The sequence below is a fragment of the Harpegnathos saltator genome, unplaced genomic scaffold, assembly GCF_003227715.2.
Source record: "Harpegnathos saltator strain DR-91 unplaced genomic scaffold, Hsal_v8.6 scaffold122, whole genome shotgun sequence".
Lineage (NCBI taxonomy): Eukaryota > Metazoa > Arthropoda > Insecta > Hymenoptera > Formicidae > Harpegnathos > Harpegnathos saltator.
In genome coordinates this window covers 66,239-83,555 of record NW_020229898.1, presented here as the reverse complement: position 1 = coordinate 83,555, position 17,317 = coordinate 66,239, and the positions used below count along the sequence as shown (strand labels likewise).

The 17,317-nt window shown below is 49.4% G+C and overlaps 1 protein-coding gene across 5 annotated transcripts in view; it reads right to left on the bottom strand.

Moving 5' to 3' along the window:
- The window catches only part of LOC105180868 (neurogenic protein mastermind), a 94,729-nt gene that overhangs the window by 27,263 nt on the left and 50,149 nt on the right, over positions 1 to 17,317 (bottom strand). For 3 of the 5 annotated variants that reach the window (XM_025306078.1, XM_025306082.1, XM_025306085.1), the window contains exon 3: positions 15,246 to 15,341. The exons of the other annotated variants lie outside the window; for them this stretch is intronic. In XM_025306078.1, the coding sequence (XP_025161863.1) occupies positions 15,246 to 15,341 (96 nt within the window). The remainder of the gene's footprint in view (positions 1 to 15,245; positions 15,342 to 17,317) is intronic. 5 annotated transcript variants of the gene reach the window in all.

Genomic DNA, 17,317 nt, shown 5'->3' with positions numbered 1-17,317 from the left:
TGGCCGCGGTGGGCGCCGACGATTATATCTGCGTAAGCTGGATTTCTGTTTCAGGCGGCTCAAATGAATCATGGAACATTTGCAGTGCCTGCCACCTCTTTCTCGTCCTTCATCAGGAGAAAAGGAAATATCTTTCGCTGCTATCACTTTCATGAATCTACGTTCGGGGTGACCAGTAGTCTTAACTATCTGAGTTAAGTCTCTACTGAATATAGCATATTATAAGAGCCTTATATCCCAAATCTGAGGTGACTGCTCGTGCTGATCTTTTATCACAGATGGACTTTTTAGTGAGCATCCAAATCAGAATGTAATTACTCGAGTTTCAGAGTGAGATGACGCCTCTATCTCTAAGAAATGAGTATTTGACCAAGCATAGGGAACAATGCAAAGATGCGTGTAAGAGAATAAGAAGAAAGAAATAAACTATTCAAGGAGAATCGCGAGAATATAAGGCGAAGAGGAAGGAGACATTTTGTATGATGAAAATCCTAGGTAAATCAGCAAAGTTGACACATAAATTAATGGAAATATTCACGAGCACACAAGTATAGAAAAACAAGTAATATAAAACATAAAGGATCCTACTGATGGCAAAACTGGCTAGCCATAGAATGGCATGGCGTTCAATACAAAGGTGGAGGATATAGGAAACAAAGAGCCGGTTTACAAGAGAAGTTGGAAACTCCCTGTGATTATAACGACTGTGATTTTTAATTGAAATTATGTTCGCACGGATGTACATACGCGGAGGAAGACCCAGTACTCAGCCAACAACAGCAATCATTAACACAAGCGAAATAAGATACTGCAAAAGAAGTCACAAACGAGAAGGCGAGAAGATGAGGTATCAAGCATTCATGAAGCCATTGGCTTTCTGCTAAAACGAAAAATCAGGTTGCGTGAAACGCTAAAAACAGACTACAAGAATATAACCATTATCGGATCAGACTCTACGATTTAACATCACACATTATATAATGTATTATCATTTTCCAAATTATGTTAAATCATGCTAAATCCATGATTTCAGAATGATCTCCCGTATCAAATTGGCAGTTGTCATGCGGATCGAGGCCTTTACTGCAACACTAAAATCGTAACAATCTGCGCCATGAACATCTCGCGTTTAAGCTCACAACTATCAGTACCATTCCCACATATCGTCTATTCAGGACAGAAGCTATTCTTAGTTATCAAATACAAATTTGGCCAAAACCAAGCCTGAACAAGATAATAAACTATAACCTGCTCTTCATCAGTGACCGGTCCTACATCTCTGCTGCTCGGCGCAGAATATTACCCACGTTACTGGAGATTTACGTAACATGTCGGCGTATTATCAGGCGTTCTGACGCGCGTATTAACAAAACTCACAATTCCACGACATATCGCAACAGTATTCTATATACCGTGTCCCGCACGCGCCGCCGCTCTCGCCTCGTGGCGAACGCGGATGGGAAAGGCTGTGGTTTCGTAGACCGGTGTTATATTAATCAGCGCTCTTAACCCTTAAGGCCTCTTTCATCTACTATTCGGAGAGAGACCTGGATATCACGGTCGCATCATATATGATATTACATGAAAAAAGGCTATCTCGGCTTCAGGAAATCGCGGAAGCTCGCAGACTCTCATGTGCACGGATACCTTGTTAATCCTCCAGCCTGAGTGAAGTAAGAGTCTGATTATAACGGTGTGCGCGCACCGTTATCCGAACATTGAAGGCGGATACACTGGCGAAATCCGATGTACTAAGAACGGATAGCAGATTTTACGATTAACCAGCTTTACGGTTACGGGTTACGATGTTCTTAATTATTGGGCAAACCGATTCTTTTACTTTTTGCTGAAGATGGAAGTCTACGGGGGAACGGCGGCCGGGAGAATGAGGCCGGAAGGAGGTTTACCACAAGCGTAAGTGGAAAGAAGCTCCAAATAATCGACGACTCTTCCCAGGAATTACGATCTAAAAAACGGCCGTCGCATGCTGCGCCGTGAGTTACACAATATTTGGAGCCGGTCAGTACTACTGGTGAGAGACAGTATAGAGGGAGAGTCCGACCCTTTGAAAAAATTCTAGGTCCCTAATCCCGTCGCCGGTGGAACTGCGAAATTCTCAGCACGAAAAAAAAAGCGTGTACCAACTGATAATACCGGGCGACGACGTTAGCGAGAGCATGCAGAGCGTGCTCGACGAGTCAAGAAAAGCATGAGCACGGATACGGAGAACCAAAACCAACGAATAAGGTGACAATCTGATGCGGAGATGAGCCGGAAAACGGGAGAGGGATTTGGAACCAACAGTGTTGTCATCAGTATGGGCCGCGCAGAGAGGCGGCCGTACGCAAAATCAGCGGACAGCAGTTTTCTGGCACAGGCCGAGCGCGGACCGAGAAGGACCGAAGAGAGGGGCCACGGTGTTCGTAGTCAAAACTGGACGTCGTCGTCTCGTCGTGCTCGCGTGAAAGACTAGAGGTCGAAGGGAACGCACCGACTTTCTAAAAATTAGTTACGGCGACGGTTCGGCGAAGCGAACGGTCGACGCCGAGAGAAAGCAACGTGTCGGAAGCAAGGAGAAGGTGCTTCAAGTCGAGAGGCCGGTCAATTGAAGGTCGGGCGTTTACCCGAAATCATAGAAGGAAAGGGGAGGATACGGCAACGAACTGAACCGCCCTTACTGCCTGCCCGGCGAGACCCAGCAGAGGGCGGAACCACGCGACGCCATGTCAAAGGAGTGCAAAGAGGCGGCGGTCTGCTCGATTCGTCTCTCGGGAGCAAGAGACGAAGCGATTTGAGGAGCTGGGTTGGACTAGCCAAGCGCAGCGATGACGGCGAAGACGTTGCTATGCGGTCGGCGGTCGTGCTAGACGTCTGACGTGTAGCGGGACATGCAGTTCCTAAAGACGAGCTCGGCGCGAAATGTAAGTAATACTACTCTACAGACGGTGGTTGCGATGCCGTGGCAGGCAGTGCGCGGAGCTCGAAGAGAAGGGACAGAGGGCCTGAAGAAGAAAGACGGTGGAGAGAGTAGCCTTATGGCGGAGCTTGCTGCTGGGCTCGCACCAAGAATTGGGTATCGAGTGTGCCGATCCGAACGCTATCCAGTCGAGCTCTGGATATAGTTCGTGGTGTTGTTCTGCTGCCGTCGCGCGTGATACGTGTCTCGATGACGCGTAGTAAGCGGCAGAACACGCTCAAATGAAGATACTCCCTGTCGGGATAGTCGCCCAGCGCGACGACGCGTGATACGCGGCAGGCACCCGAGAGTAGACTCAGGACGAATGGGGATCTAGGGATCGGCAGAAGGCCTCCGAGTGCGCAGGTGCAGGGTAGGCTGTCGTCGAGCTACAGTGCGATGTGCTCGGCTCCGAGTATTCCGACGTCGGATGCCGCGCCTTCTGCAGAACAAAGCGGCCCGTCTGTGCCCCGCTTTAAGCGATCTATCAGTATTCTAGCACGCAAATGTGGCGGCCTCGTACACACGTCCCATATGTGCGGAACCCTCCCTGCGCGAGCGTTCCCGGGCGCATGAAACCCGGGGAGGTGGTCGCAAGCATGTACCCTTCGTCCGGATCACGTGATCGACAATTCAGAGCGGGCTTCGAGGATAGCCGGCCACAGCCTCGCCCAGAATCCTGCGACGGCCCATTTATGCGCTGCGACGTGTTACTCGAGTTAGGGCGCTCTTGCCCGGCGGAATATCGAAGACATCGCGCAGGCAATTATCAGAATAGCATTCAAGTCCTCCTTGCAAGATCGATTCCATTCCTCGCGAGCTGGCGATTACCCGCACGCGGCGTCTTCGAGATCGCCGCTCGCTCCGCCCTCTTCGTGCGCTCACCGATTCGTGTGTAGTCATCTATCCGAGCCCTGTCCAAGGTTTCGTCATCAGTTACACAGCTCCGACTAGGGACAACTTCTGGAATCAGACGCAGGCTACGAGTACAGAGAGCGCGTCGAGCGAGAAACGTCAGAGGACCGTGCGTCTCATTAAAGACCGCCCAGGCCGAATGAACTTATAATGCCGCAGTCCCTCAGTAATTATGGTATCGCCGTCTCCCCGCTTCCACCTGGTGCTCAAGTCTGTACACAAAGTCAGCGTCTGTCGATTGAGGTTCTTCACGGTACTCAAATCCGAGGTCGATGCGTCGGCGTAATCGTTAACTCTCTATAATAAGAGTACATGACGCTGGGAAAGCGAGGACCGCAGGCGCCGACGGACGCCCGGGGTTCAGGACAATTCACGACTCTCACCAGGAGATGAAAGTGTATTAGCCGTATCTTATTGCACCGTCACTAGTTGTGTGTATGTCATCAGTCGTCGTCGAGCGCGATCGACGATGTTATTTCCCCAAGTCTTTTGAGAGATATCCTCCGCGATTCAAGCGTTTCCCGAGTCTCCAAACAGAATGAGCACGTGAAGACATGGACAAAACGAGATAGAGAGATTAGGCGAGAGGTGACGAGAAAAGATACGAGAACGCAAGCCCGACGTACTACCTCGCAGCGGTGGAGCTTCGATGTCATCTGATACACATTAACGGCTTCAGCGCGCTCGACACTCCTGACTGGTCCTCTCGCGATGGACTAACTAAACGAGTATGTCGCGGCTAAACCAATAATAGGCCGTGCTGAAAGCGATTATACAGAACATCCTACGTAATCATCTGCGCGTGCAATATCCTCTCTCTCATGCTTTTCTCTCTCCTTCTTCATTCCTATTCTACGCTTCGCAAGCTGCACTCTCAGTTTTGCCATCCGCGCGTAAATACGCCTTAAGTTTCTTCCACCTTCCATCTGATATACATGACTCTGAATCTCACCAGCTAAGCGAGCATGAGAGCGGCGTGGAGTGCGAGTGTTTGGTTCACACATAGATGTTAAACGAATTCCGTTACACCGCTTGGGAGCAATTAAAATACGGAGACATGGAACGAAGCCGCGCGAATAATTCCTCTAGATGGGAATTTATCCAACCACCTGGTTTGATGTGCTCTCATGTGTGTTCCACATTATACCACCGATAACATTCTTGAGTGACCGACCAGGTCCGGGATAACTTTGGTGAATTAACGGCGGAAAAAATATTGCGTCAGTCATATCAGTTTAATCAAATTCAAACCTGAAATATATACGCCAAGACCATGCTTACCATTAAAAATGCGTCATAAGACGCATAAATATTCCATTAGTTAGGTGATCGCAAAGGAAATACAGCAAGATAACCTAACACGCGCACGGACTCAACGGCGCTTCATGGAGCCATTTCTCGCTCTTAATCTCTGACAGTGAAATGCTGAAAGAAATTGATGCTCTCCTGTCATCACCTCAGCTCTGACGAAAAGGTAAAAGGCACTCTTTTGTGTTCAGAATGATCCGCCGCACCTACAAGTACTAGTGAGCGGGGTGTAAAATTAAGCCTCGGCAACCATATAAACGCGAATAAATACAATATATGAACGTTGAACCCTGTGCGCAGGTCTGGAACCTGGAGTGTACAAGCTCTAAACACCGTGGCATTACCACCAGAATGCGACCATAACCGTTGTCCTCGTAAATAGACAGGGTACAAGTATAGAACTGGAGAAACAAAAGAAACTTGAACGAATGTAAAACGATTTTGCAAATAGAAGTACGGCAAGAGAATTATTTGCAAAAGAGAATAAGAATAATTAAAAGAGCGCATGCATAGGAGTGATGATGATATTCGAAGAATATTAAGAAGAGGAATTACAGAATAAAAGACAGAACCTGCATAGAGTGTATTCTTTCGATATGACATTATAAACGATTTGATAACTATTGATGAGTTTGAGTTGTATCAGAAATGGAGACATGGAGACGAATTTGCATTGTACAGTGACGGAGATCGTGATAGAGAAGATCTGATCAGACAAGGTGTATCGAGAATTTCGCACAGAAGAGAAAGATGACCCGGGACAGCTCTGGGATAGAGAAATATTATGATTTACATTCTGCATCCCTAAGGACAAGAAAGAGAGAGTAGAAGTAGTAAGTAGTTATCTCTACTAGCACGTCACCCCCGTGACATTCACGGACGCCGCAATAAACTTAAGATAATCTGTGAGAGTGCGTATCGATTCGCGCGGAAAGGCCGTTTTTGTCAAATGTATAATAAATTAAATAAGCTAGCTCTTTATTATCTAAGGATTCAATTATTTATGATTTTAGTTGCGCTATGAGTCTTTTATTACCCTAACTGCACTACTTCCTCGCTCTGATCCCAACATCCCTATTCCATCCGTTCGTAATCGCGCTCCCTTACAACTCACGAAACTTTCTCCCGCTAGACTCAAGATTATATAAATCAATGAAGCGGATACTCCTCACACACGCGAACCGGTGTCGTAAACACACACACAGCACTAGTCGAACGCATTTGATTATTTCTTTAAATCTCACGCACCGACCTCGAACATACTAACCTTCCGCATACTAAATCTTGGTATGAACGAGTGCTATTCGGATATCTAGATGCGAGTCCTGCCATCTCTTAAATTGGTAAACAATTCATCCGCGTCTTCGCTATTCTCTGAGTCTGAAACCTGACCTTAGTCCTCTTAAATCTCCCGCCAAAACAACGAGCCGAGCGTTCATAAGCTAAGTGTATAGAGGAATCCGTATAAACAATGTTACCGGCTGAGAGCGGAGCACTCAAAAGTGCTGAAAAACACCAGTTATCTCCAGATACATAACACCTCCTCTGTGCTCTTCTAATCACTCACCGGCATCCTTCGCTGCTTCTGCGTTTCGTACAATACCACATGTCAGGCAGCAGCACAAGGCAGCGAAGACTGCCTATGCGCGCTTTCGCCCGCGCAAGATTAGAACCAAAGAAGTACATATGCCGCTAAGCGAAATGTAAATGCGCCGTTATAATTCAAAAACTCTCTTCCAATCTAATCTATCTCTCTTCTATAATTTCATCTGCTAGTCTCACTCAGAGGAAACAGGAAACCGGCGAGTCCCTGATGTCGCGCATCGTGAGCTCGCGCAGTCGCACTGAGCAGCGCAATCGCCGACCCCCGGTATAGAAAACGGTAAATACGCCCTAGGCTCAACTAATTCAATTCGGACCCGCCTTTTTCTCCTTCTTTTCCCGCAGCTACGCCTGGGAATAAGGTACCGTGCGACTGGTCGCCAGCGTTCTGCGGCTATGGCAGGCCCGGAAGTATGGACCGTCGCGAGCGGAGCGGAGTGAGAGAGCGGACAGACGATTTTTAGCGGCCGACATACGACAAGCCACGAAAAACGTGAAATATCAAGTGATAATAAAAATATAAAATCTGGTTATCAAACGGACAGGAATCTACTCTCGCGAGGAAAGGTAGCATTTCTCGCAATTTTAAGTACCTTGCCCTAAACAGCAAGTGAGCGTCTACGCGACCACGGCAAATAACGGACCCTCGAAGGCCACACCCGCCCGAGGGTAGCTCGACGGCAAGTGCCACGGGGCTCGATCCCAATGGGCATCCAGGAACCTGTATCCGAGCGCGTTCCAGGCGCTGTGCTGCCGACAGAGAGGCCCAAGAGGCGCAATGCGGAAACTCTAGTAAATCCCAATGTGCTACGTACACGCGAGCCACTCTTCCTTGCCAGCGGCGAGATCTAGCTTTACAATTCTCCCATCCCTCGGCCGTCGAGACGTCGTCTCCTCTGCGATCTGCGCTCCTTTTTTGAGCCGCCCTCTCTCTGCGTGCCGGAACTTCACCAAACCGTGTGGACGCCGAGACCGCCCGGTGCGACGCCGGTATCGAGTGCCACTTGTTTCTCGGGGCATAATCCTTCCTCCTCCTCTGGCCCGTTAACTGCACTGAAGCTCTAGCGCGTAATTCCGGCGCTCGCGAAAGTGGTACAAAACTATCTCACAGCGCGCAAAGCGACGAGATCCTATCCGTAAAGTCGCGTCCTCGTCTTCTCACAGTGATGTGAGTCACTGTATAGATAGCAAAATTGAAGAAAGGAGAGACGGGGAAGGAGAAGAACCGCATGTAGTCCTTCCCCCCTTCTCCTCTTATCATGCTCTTCTCGACCTCGCTCGATTACATCCTATTTCGTCGTGGCGCTACTTTCTTATGTTACTCTTTCCTCTCTGCCGCAAATCTATTCACTCTCTCTTCTTCTCTTCCCCCGCCCCCGCTCTCCCCGGAAGGAACAAAGGGTACATCTTATCAGTGCCTCTCGACAGTCTTGTCCAATATCCATGATTGCTCCTGCCTAGTTATGCTTCTGTACTTTACGCTGCGACGGTAATCCTGCTTTATAAATCTTTTCGCAAGTCCCTTTCATAACGCCACTTAAGATATGATTAGGTCTCCGGCCGTCAACGACCAAGATATTAAATAATGTGCCCGACGAGCGAGAGTAGTCAGCGGCGTGTAATGTAGTGACTGACGAAGGCGTGTATCAGTGCAATGTGAGTATTACTTGAGAGAGCCCGTGAACTCTAAGGTGCGCCGAAACTAGTAAACTGAGAAAGGTAAGGTAGGAGGGAACACTCCGAAAACGAGTGAATTTGACCTCGTGAAAATGATTCCGTAACATGAATGCGAGAAGCGATGCACGATAAGAGCTACATGGTTTTGCACGTCTAACGTTTATTTTTCGACTTTTAAATTACACCAGTTAATGATATACGTCGGCAGGTTTCGAGAGACTCACTTTAGAGGCGAGAGAGAATATCACGCGACGTTACGATCAGCGAATGCTGTACGCAAGTGTATTTGAATTACTTTTCAAGATATTGATTTCTCTCTCGCGGCCTTCCGCGGGACGAAGGAAACTCACGGACAGTGAAGAAGTAAATTTCACGAATATCCACTTCTCGACGACTGGACGAGTCTGTCTCCGTCAAAGACAACAGGCGGAGCTCTAAATCACACGCAGACGAAAGAAAGGTAAAAGCGGCGGAGAAGCGAGCATGCAACACTTGAGAAAGATGCGATAAATATTCCCGGGTATCAAATTTCCCGCCGGTGTTGGGCCATAACTTCGCAAAACTGCCTTTCTTTAGGTATGTGTGTGGAGGCACGGCAGAGTGACCAGACCTGGCAATTTCCAGTAACGAGGAGAAATGCTGCTACGCACACATGGCTCTTCATGTGGTGGAAGAGGAAAGAAAACGACAGCGAGTTCCCTCGCTATAAAATCATTCAGCACAAGGACTACCCCCTACGTCAAAAACGTTGCACTATCCGAACATGCCGATCTGCTCGTTTCCTGGTCTACCCGACACGAGAGGTGCGCTTGCGAAATGTTACTAACGGAATGCTGCACTCTCTAACAAATATGCGGCGTCACCAGAGTCATCAATCAGGCTCTGTCTAAATGACAAAGACCCGCGGATAGAGGAAAGGAGTGCCCGAAGAATGAGTGGCAAGGAGAAAGATGAGTAGAGAAGACAACGAAGCAGACGGTGCGAGAAAATCGGAGCAGTGAGGTGAGAAAGCGCAGATTAGCGGACAGAAGGTAAAGAAGCGAGAACGTAACGAGAGTCAAACCTGCCTCGCGCAACATGCTGCCATGCGTCTGATGTCAATCATCGGAGCAAAGGTAGACGAAGTTACTGATTGAGAGTACTCAGCTTCAAAGTCAGATCATCAAGTACGCTGCGCGGCGGTGGAGCGCGACAAGTGGTCGAAAGTCTTCAGTGTAAAACACAGAAGCAACAAGATCGTACGTTTAAATCCGTAAGACGGCGTGTAGCAAGAATTATACAGTGAAGGGGATATAGAAGATATGATCGGAGATAGAATTAAACGGAATCAAACCCATAAAGAAACGCGAAGAGGCGAGAGCATCATGGTGTTCCCACGAGTCATGCCTCGAGCTGGTTCGTCGGCAGTCGAGGATACCGTTCGAGAAATATCACACTTGCGCGACAATATAGCAGGAAATAAGTACCCAAGGTTCAGAAGAGCCAGTAGATCGAAGCGATACTTACTAGACGCTAGAGCTTCCGCAAAAGTAAGTGTCCCGCGCTACGTGCATATGAGCTAGTTGCCCACGACAACCAACATTATTGCGGCAAGAAGGGAAAAGCGAGTAGAGGGCGCAATGATAGTACGACCTAAAATATAATGAGCAGACTGCCTGTGCTCATCATGTCCGGAGGACCGGTGAGGAATGTGAGCGCCAATTCCCGGCAGCAAGACAATTATGATGCACACCTATAGATTCCGACTAGGTAAATCTTCTGCAGACAGCGGTTGGAGCAAGCAATTCCAATCTACTAATACCACCCTGCACTGAAAGAAAGCCACGATGCTAAGGCGACAGCACTATAGGATGAGTAGCGTGCGAATATTCTCGAGAGATCATGTGAGTAGGCGTTTGCTGACGTCTATCCGTATCTCGTGATGCCTGTTAAACCTAGCGTAACTGCCAGAGACATGGTCTACGCAGGGCGCGGCGCGTCTCGCCGCTCCGAGAGAAACTTTCGACTACTCGCCTAGCCGACGAGGAATAATCCTCTCAGGAATATTCCTGCCGGGTGCTTTAGTCGTCGCCATCGCCGCCGTCGTTATCGCGGTACGGTAACGATCGTTGGCGTTAAAGTCACGAGAGAGCGAGAGGGGAGAGGGAGGAGAACGGCGGAGGTTGCGGGGAAAGAAAAGGAGGGAAATAGAGAGGAGGGGGATGAGGAGGAGGGAGGAGGGAGGAGGGAGGGAGGGGAGGGGGAGGAGGAGGGAGGGAGGAGAGAGAGAGAGAGAGAGGAGAGAGGAGAGAGAGAGAGAGAGAGAGAGAGAGAGAGAGAGAGAGAGAGAGAGAGAGAGAGAGAGAGAGACAGAGCGAAGTTGAATAGAGAGTAGAGAAGAGAGGCGCGTAAGTGAGACGGAAGGGAGCCGAGAAACAAGAAGAGAGATGGCGAAACTCGACGAGGGGGTTGAAGAGGGGCCGCGAGGGTGGGAAAGGCGAGGGAAGGCTTCTCGCGTGTGTATAGGTGTGTCTGCCGGAGAGCTCCGCGAGGGAATGTTAATTAATTAGCGTTGCGGCATTGATCACGCCGTTACTTTGCACCGTGCTGCGCCCTGCACACACGTACGCACGCATGCACGCACGCACGCACGCACGCACGCACGCATACCGAGAAGAGTCTGCGAGAGAGAGAGAGAGAGAGAGAGCCTTCCTCCGTCTCCCTCTTCTCCGCGCGCGCGGCGCCGTTTTCTACGCCGCACCGCCGCCTCCATTAACCGTTGCAGCCGTCGCTAATGGCAGAGTACACGAGGCCCGCCACCGTCGGCGTCGTCGACGCCGCCGTCGCGAAAGCACTCGTCTTGAAGGACTCTTCCGCCGACGACTGCAACCCTTCCACCCCCGAGCCGGCAACGCCAGACTGCTCGCGCGCTCGCGTATCGGCAAAACGGCAAAGCGTATATGTGGCTGTATCACGCGACGTGAGAATCGTCGCGCACGCAAAGCACCCACGAACGCTTAGGGCACGTCGATGCGGAAGAGAAGGTAAGCGCGTTCACGGCGGCGGCGAACGACCAAGCGGGAGAATTGCACGGCTTTTATTGTGCGAAAGGATTAAGGGGCGCGTCGCGTCGAGGAAAGAGAGAGATGAGAGAGAGAGAGAGAGAGAGAGAGAGAGAGAGAGAGAGAGAGAGAGAGAGAGAGAGAGAGAGAGTGAGAAAGAGCACTCTTGGCTCGGCGCGGCGGCGCGGTCGGAAACCTTCCTTCTTCGGAATATTTCTCCCAGACGCTCGAGATGTGTGTCCGCGCGCTCGAAATTGCCGAGTATAATGCAGCTCGCCGCGCCGTCGAGCTGCAGAGACGGCGCATCATCGCCGGTAATTGAACGCTCGATGAAACGTTTAGAGGCGTCAGGCAGAGATTACGAGTTTTACGTTGCGCCGTATATTGCAGGCAAGTCAGGGAGGAATGCAAAAATCTCAATTTTACGCGAAGGATACCGCGCGAGAATGAGGCCTCGCCGAGCCTCCGAGAGACGCGACGAATTGCGCGAGCGGATCCGACGAAAAAGCAGAAAAAATTAAAGGGGAGCGCGCGCGCGCGAGAGAGAGAGAGAGAGAGAGAGACGGAGAGAGGAGCGAGGCAGCGAGAGGAGTGAAGAGACGAGCGGAGAGCTGAGCGAAAGTACCGCCCGGCAGGACGAGCGTTCTTTTTTTCCTGCGGAGATTTGTGTCAGCCAGTGGCGGGGTTCCGCATGGTGGTATCTGGGGCTTGGCATGGAACCACCGCCCGTTTCACTGCCTCTACGTCTACTACACAGCGTCCACCTACGCGCGAGGGAGTATCTCTCTCTCTCCCTCCGCACATCCTGGAATGCCGCTCACTCGCGAACCACCCCGTTCGCACCTACGCGCCGCCCCCGCGGCAGGAGCAGCGCGGCAACGGGGGGAGGGAGGGAGGGAGCTTGCACGGGCGGGTCGGGGGCAGGTGATGGTGTGTAGGCAGAGTCCTCGCCCCGAGAGATCTCATCATCGCGCGCTACCGCCGAGAGAACGAGGGCGAACCCTCGGGAAAGTCAATACCTTCGGCCAAGATCGCACCTTCGGAGAGTGCCTACTTTTCCGCCTCGCTTTCGAGCCGTCTACTTTCTCCTCCCTGTCGCCCGCGAGCAGAAACTCAGATTGCGTTGCGCTTCTTTCCGCCAATCCACCCCAGCCACCCCCCCTCCTTCTTTCTGCTTCGCTTCCCCTCCCCAGAAGTCATTCGGCAAGTGGGACGCATTCTATCTAGATGATATCGATCGATGTTTTATTCACGATGTCACGTTGTCGCGGGAGTCTTGGCGGCGGGACGTTTGATTTTCCGGCATCGTTGCCTGCGGTTTTGCGCACATTAATCGGTCCATCTATGAGACTGCACGTGCAGATCCGTAATGATCATTAGCGACCGCGAATAAATAACAAGTTGCATCCCGAAGCTTGACCTCGCGACCGAAGGCGATGCGAGATGACGAGCACGTGACGAAAATTTAACCGCGCTTTGCGTCTTCGACTGCCTCATTAAAATATATCCGTAATCATCCGCAGCGTAGCCACGAGTCTAGCACGCGGGATGTCTAGCGAAAGATGTCTAGCGAAATGACGAGGAATACCGCAGTCTCTCTCCGCGGGCAAAAGATTTTAGTTAGTCATCATCAAGTTATCCCCCGACGAGATTCTTTCGCATCCAGCTTCGATTCTCACGTATTCCATATCCTCCGACGTTCCACGGGTCTCCGATTTACGACGCGACGCATTTCAGACGCGTCGCGACGTCCTCGAATCCAGGTCGTCGCGTCGCACCTGAGACACACGATCCGTTACACCTCCGCGAAATAGCCGAGTAATGGGAATCGGATACTTTGGCGGTGTGCGAGCGCGCGCGCGCGCGCGCACGTCACACACTTCGATTCGACTCGACTCGACTCGACTGCCGTTGCTGCGTTAACCACCGACGTGCACGACCACGAAGAAGGGCCGCGCGCGCACGGCGCGCCGCGGCAAATCACCTTTGACCCAGATTAGAGACACCACTTTGCCGGCGCGAGGGCGAAGCGCAGCGTGGGTGCATTAAACCGACGCGATATTCGGAATTATGCGCGCTCGCGCAGCCTCGCTTATTAAACACATCTCTCTCTCTCTCTCTCTCTCTCTCTCTCTCTCTCTCTCTCTCTCTCTCTCTCTCTCTCTCTCTCTCGCTCGCCCATCCTGCCTCTCTCCTTCTCCCTCACTCCGATGGGAAACATATGCGGAGGCGGCTGATCGCGTTTGTCTTTTTTCACTGTAAGCGCGCTCGTTTGTCGACGTACCGCGAGTCACGTAGCGCATCTCCTCGAGGCTTCTCGATGACCTCGACGTACTTCCTCTCGCGCATTTTTTTAACTCCCCTCGCTTCGAGAGATCCTCTCTCTCTCTCTCTCTCTCTCTCTCTCTCTCTCTCTTTCGCCTCGCAGTCGCTTTTCGCTAGTTTGTTCGAAGGACTGCGCGCGTGTCCCGATGGACTCGTCGTAAGGTGACGCCAAGGACTCGGGCTGCGCTACCTTCTCCGGGAGACGCTTCTCAGTTTCCTTCACTTTGCTCGAATAACGTCGGCCACGTCCGAAGCTGCGCGCAAGAAGCCGAACCGAAGTCTCGATTCCACTTTCGTCCCACTGGACGCCGATTTAATTCATCCCGGAACCTATTTGAATCGTATTTAACCCGCAACTCTGCCGAGAGAGAGAGAGAGAGAGAGAGAGAGAGAGAGAGAGAGGGGGGCGCAGGACTTTCGATCATGTGCGAATAAAATCTCTGGCCGTCGAAATTTCCGTTCGAAGAATCAGACCCTCGAGGTCGAAAATTCCGACTCTGCGAACTACACGCGCCTGTGGCTAAAAGCGACCGCTGCGGAGCGGATAGTTGAGTAAAACGTTTTAGGGTGGCGCGTAACTTGGACTAATAACTTCCGAACTCTCGCTTTCGCCATCTCGGCGGGCTGGGGTCGCGTTTTGGGGGTCGCGCAGGTCGGAGCATTAATTTCAAATCGTAGATAAATGTTTGTCCGCCTGGGCGTGCTCGGGTTACATCGGGGTCACGAGGAGGAGGAGGAGGAGGAGGAGGAGGAGGAGGAGGAGAAGGAGGCGGTGCGCGGAGGGTGACCACGCTAGGGTAAGCCGGGGGAAAGCCTTAACACCAAGGCTGTGCGGGTGGATACCGTTGCCGGCGCTGCTGCTGACGCTGAGCTCTCTGCTATATTGGGGATCGGGGAATCGTGCATCCTCGGAGAAGACGGGCGTAAAGGGACGCCCGCGCGCGAGAGCGAAGCTTGAGGGCCGGCGAGGGGGCAGGGAGGAAAGAATTATACTACGTGGCCCGAATGCCAGTTCCTTGGGGTGGTTTGCGGAACAGTCGCACAAGCAGAATGCGTCAGGGTGGCTTTCGAGAGACCTGTTAATGGCCGATATCTTCGGGGGTGGCCCTTGAGCCTCTCCAAACACAACTGCGATACCAAAATATAACTATATTTGCGAACCACTCCGTCGGCCGGCTCGCAGGACCGTATCCTTTTAATTAGCTCGAACGCTTTTTCACCTCATGCGCTAACCTCATGCGTTCGCGTCGCGTTGTAATGGCGGAATAACGATACGTTACGCGATAATGGGCTATGATAATCGAGCGACGCGGCGCACGAGCGTCATTCATGGCGCGAAAACGGCGCGACTAGCGACGTTATCGTCAACTAATCCGGGGCCGTTTTCACTGAAATACTTCGAAAATCAAAGCTTAAAACACCTGATTACAACTGTGGCAGCATTCTTTCTTCACTTCTGGCTGCGTGTAACGTTGTTGCAATTCGCCTCGTGTCTCATAGTGGTTCAGATAGATGTCCTAGCATGAAAAAAATTAAATTTTTAATAATTTGTTTTTAAATGTTTTGAGTGATATATATTATTATAAATATTATAATATTACAAAATTTGAGGAATAATATTAATTTATAATGCCATATATTGTAAGAAAACTATGTTTTTATTCCCCGGCATTAAGACGTCATACAATCAATGTTGCTTATTGACCGCTTCTGGTTGTTATGTACATGAAATATCATTTATATATAAGCTTACTGAAATGACGGAATCACAATAAGGTAATTTTTAAATATATTTTATTAATTATGATTTAAAAATTCTATAATTTGGTAAACAAATTGCAGATGTTTGCAGATTTTTAAATCATGTTAGATTTAATCAATAATTATTAAAGTATTTATACTATAAATATGAAGTGCCTATACGAGGGCAGTCTGAAAAGTTTTGAGCCTCAACATGAAGATGACTCTACTCGTCAAAACCATTCTGGTACTACAATCGTAAATGCTTTGAAAGATGACTGTAAAAATTTCAGCCATTTTGGACGCTCAGTTGTGGTTTGACAGTCGTTTGTGTCAGTCGATGTCAGTGTTTCTGTAAAAATTAAAAAAATCGAATATCGTGCCGTGATTAAATTCTTGCATTTGAACGGCAATATGTCTGCGCAAATAAAAACCGAGTTGGACGCTGTTTACGGGGACTCTGTCTCATCATTTGCCACCGTGAAAAGATGGGCAGCTGAATTTAAACGTGGTCGTACCAGCTTGGCTGATGATGAGCGTTCGGAATGGCCAAAAACTGCGACAACGCATCGATAACATTGGAAATGCTCACCAAATGGTGCTGAATGACCGTCGAATCAAGGTTAGAGAGATAGCAGAGGCTATAGGCATATCGAAAGAACGCGTTTGTCATATACTGACTGAAGAATTGGACATGCGTAAGCTATTCGCGCGTTGGGTACCGCGCTTGCTCACTTTGGACCAAAAACGCAATCGGCGGTCGCCATGGCCAAAATACACGAATTGCACTTCGAATTGGTTGACCACCCACCGTATTCACCAGATCTGACTCCCAGCGACTTTTTCCTTTTTCCTAAGCTTAAAGTTTCTCTTGGAGGACAGAGATTTTCATCGAACGAGGAGGTCATCGCATACGTAAACGCCTATTTTGCGGAGCAAGACGTCAACTACTATTTGGAAGGGTTAAAGAGGTTAGAGCATCGCTGGGAAAAATGTATCGACTTAAAAGGAGACTATGTTGAAAAATAAAACTACATTTCACCGAAAAAATACTTGTTTCTATATTAGGCTCAAAACTTTCCAGACTGCCCTCCTATGTGCCACTTACATAGTTTCAATAATTCTTTCAGGAATGTGTTCTCACACAAAGCGCAATATTTGGACTCATTTTCACAATGGTACAAATTTAAAAAATGTAAGAAGAACAGAAATGTTCACTGAGCTAAAAACATATATTTGTGAAAAGGAGAATGTACATGAAAATCTACTTGAAGAAGCTCTTATCAAGTTTATAAAAAATGTTGAAGGTCGTTGGAAGAAATGTAATCGTGATATAAAAACATTTAAATCTAGAAATAGTGAATGGCTGGATTTAAATTATTATTATTTTTATTTATTTTTATCGTCTAAATGAGATTCAATCGATTCCTCAGAGAGAGATTTACGTAAAAATAGATGATAACTAATGCTTCTAGCAAGTATTTGTAATTACTTCGTGCTAGAAAGTCTAACTGGACCACTGGGCGTCGAGTCAATTCGATATCGCGTGATGCATCGGCGATGGCGAATTGGGAAGTGCGTTGATCGCAGGGAGAGTCGTCGTCGCCTAATAAAATCCGCAGTAAAATCGCGCGGCGTTGCGAGAGCGCGAGGTATAAGTTAAGCATCCTCGTCAACGGCATGCGACTCACCGTCAACAGCGAAATATTTCGAGCAAGTAGGTCGTAAGAAGTCTTAATTAAACGTCCGAAAA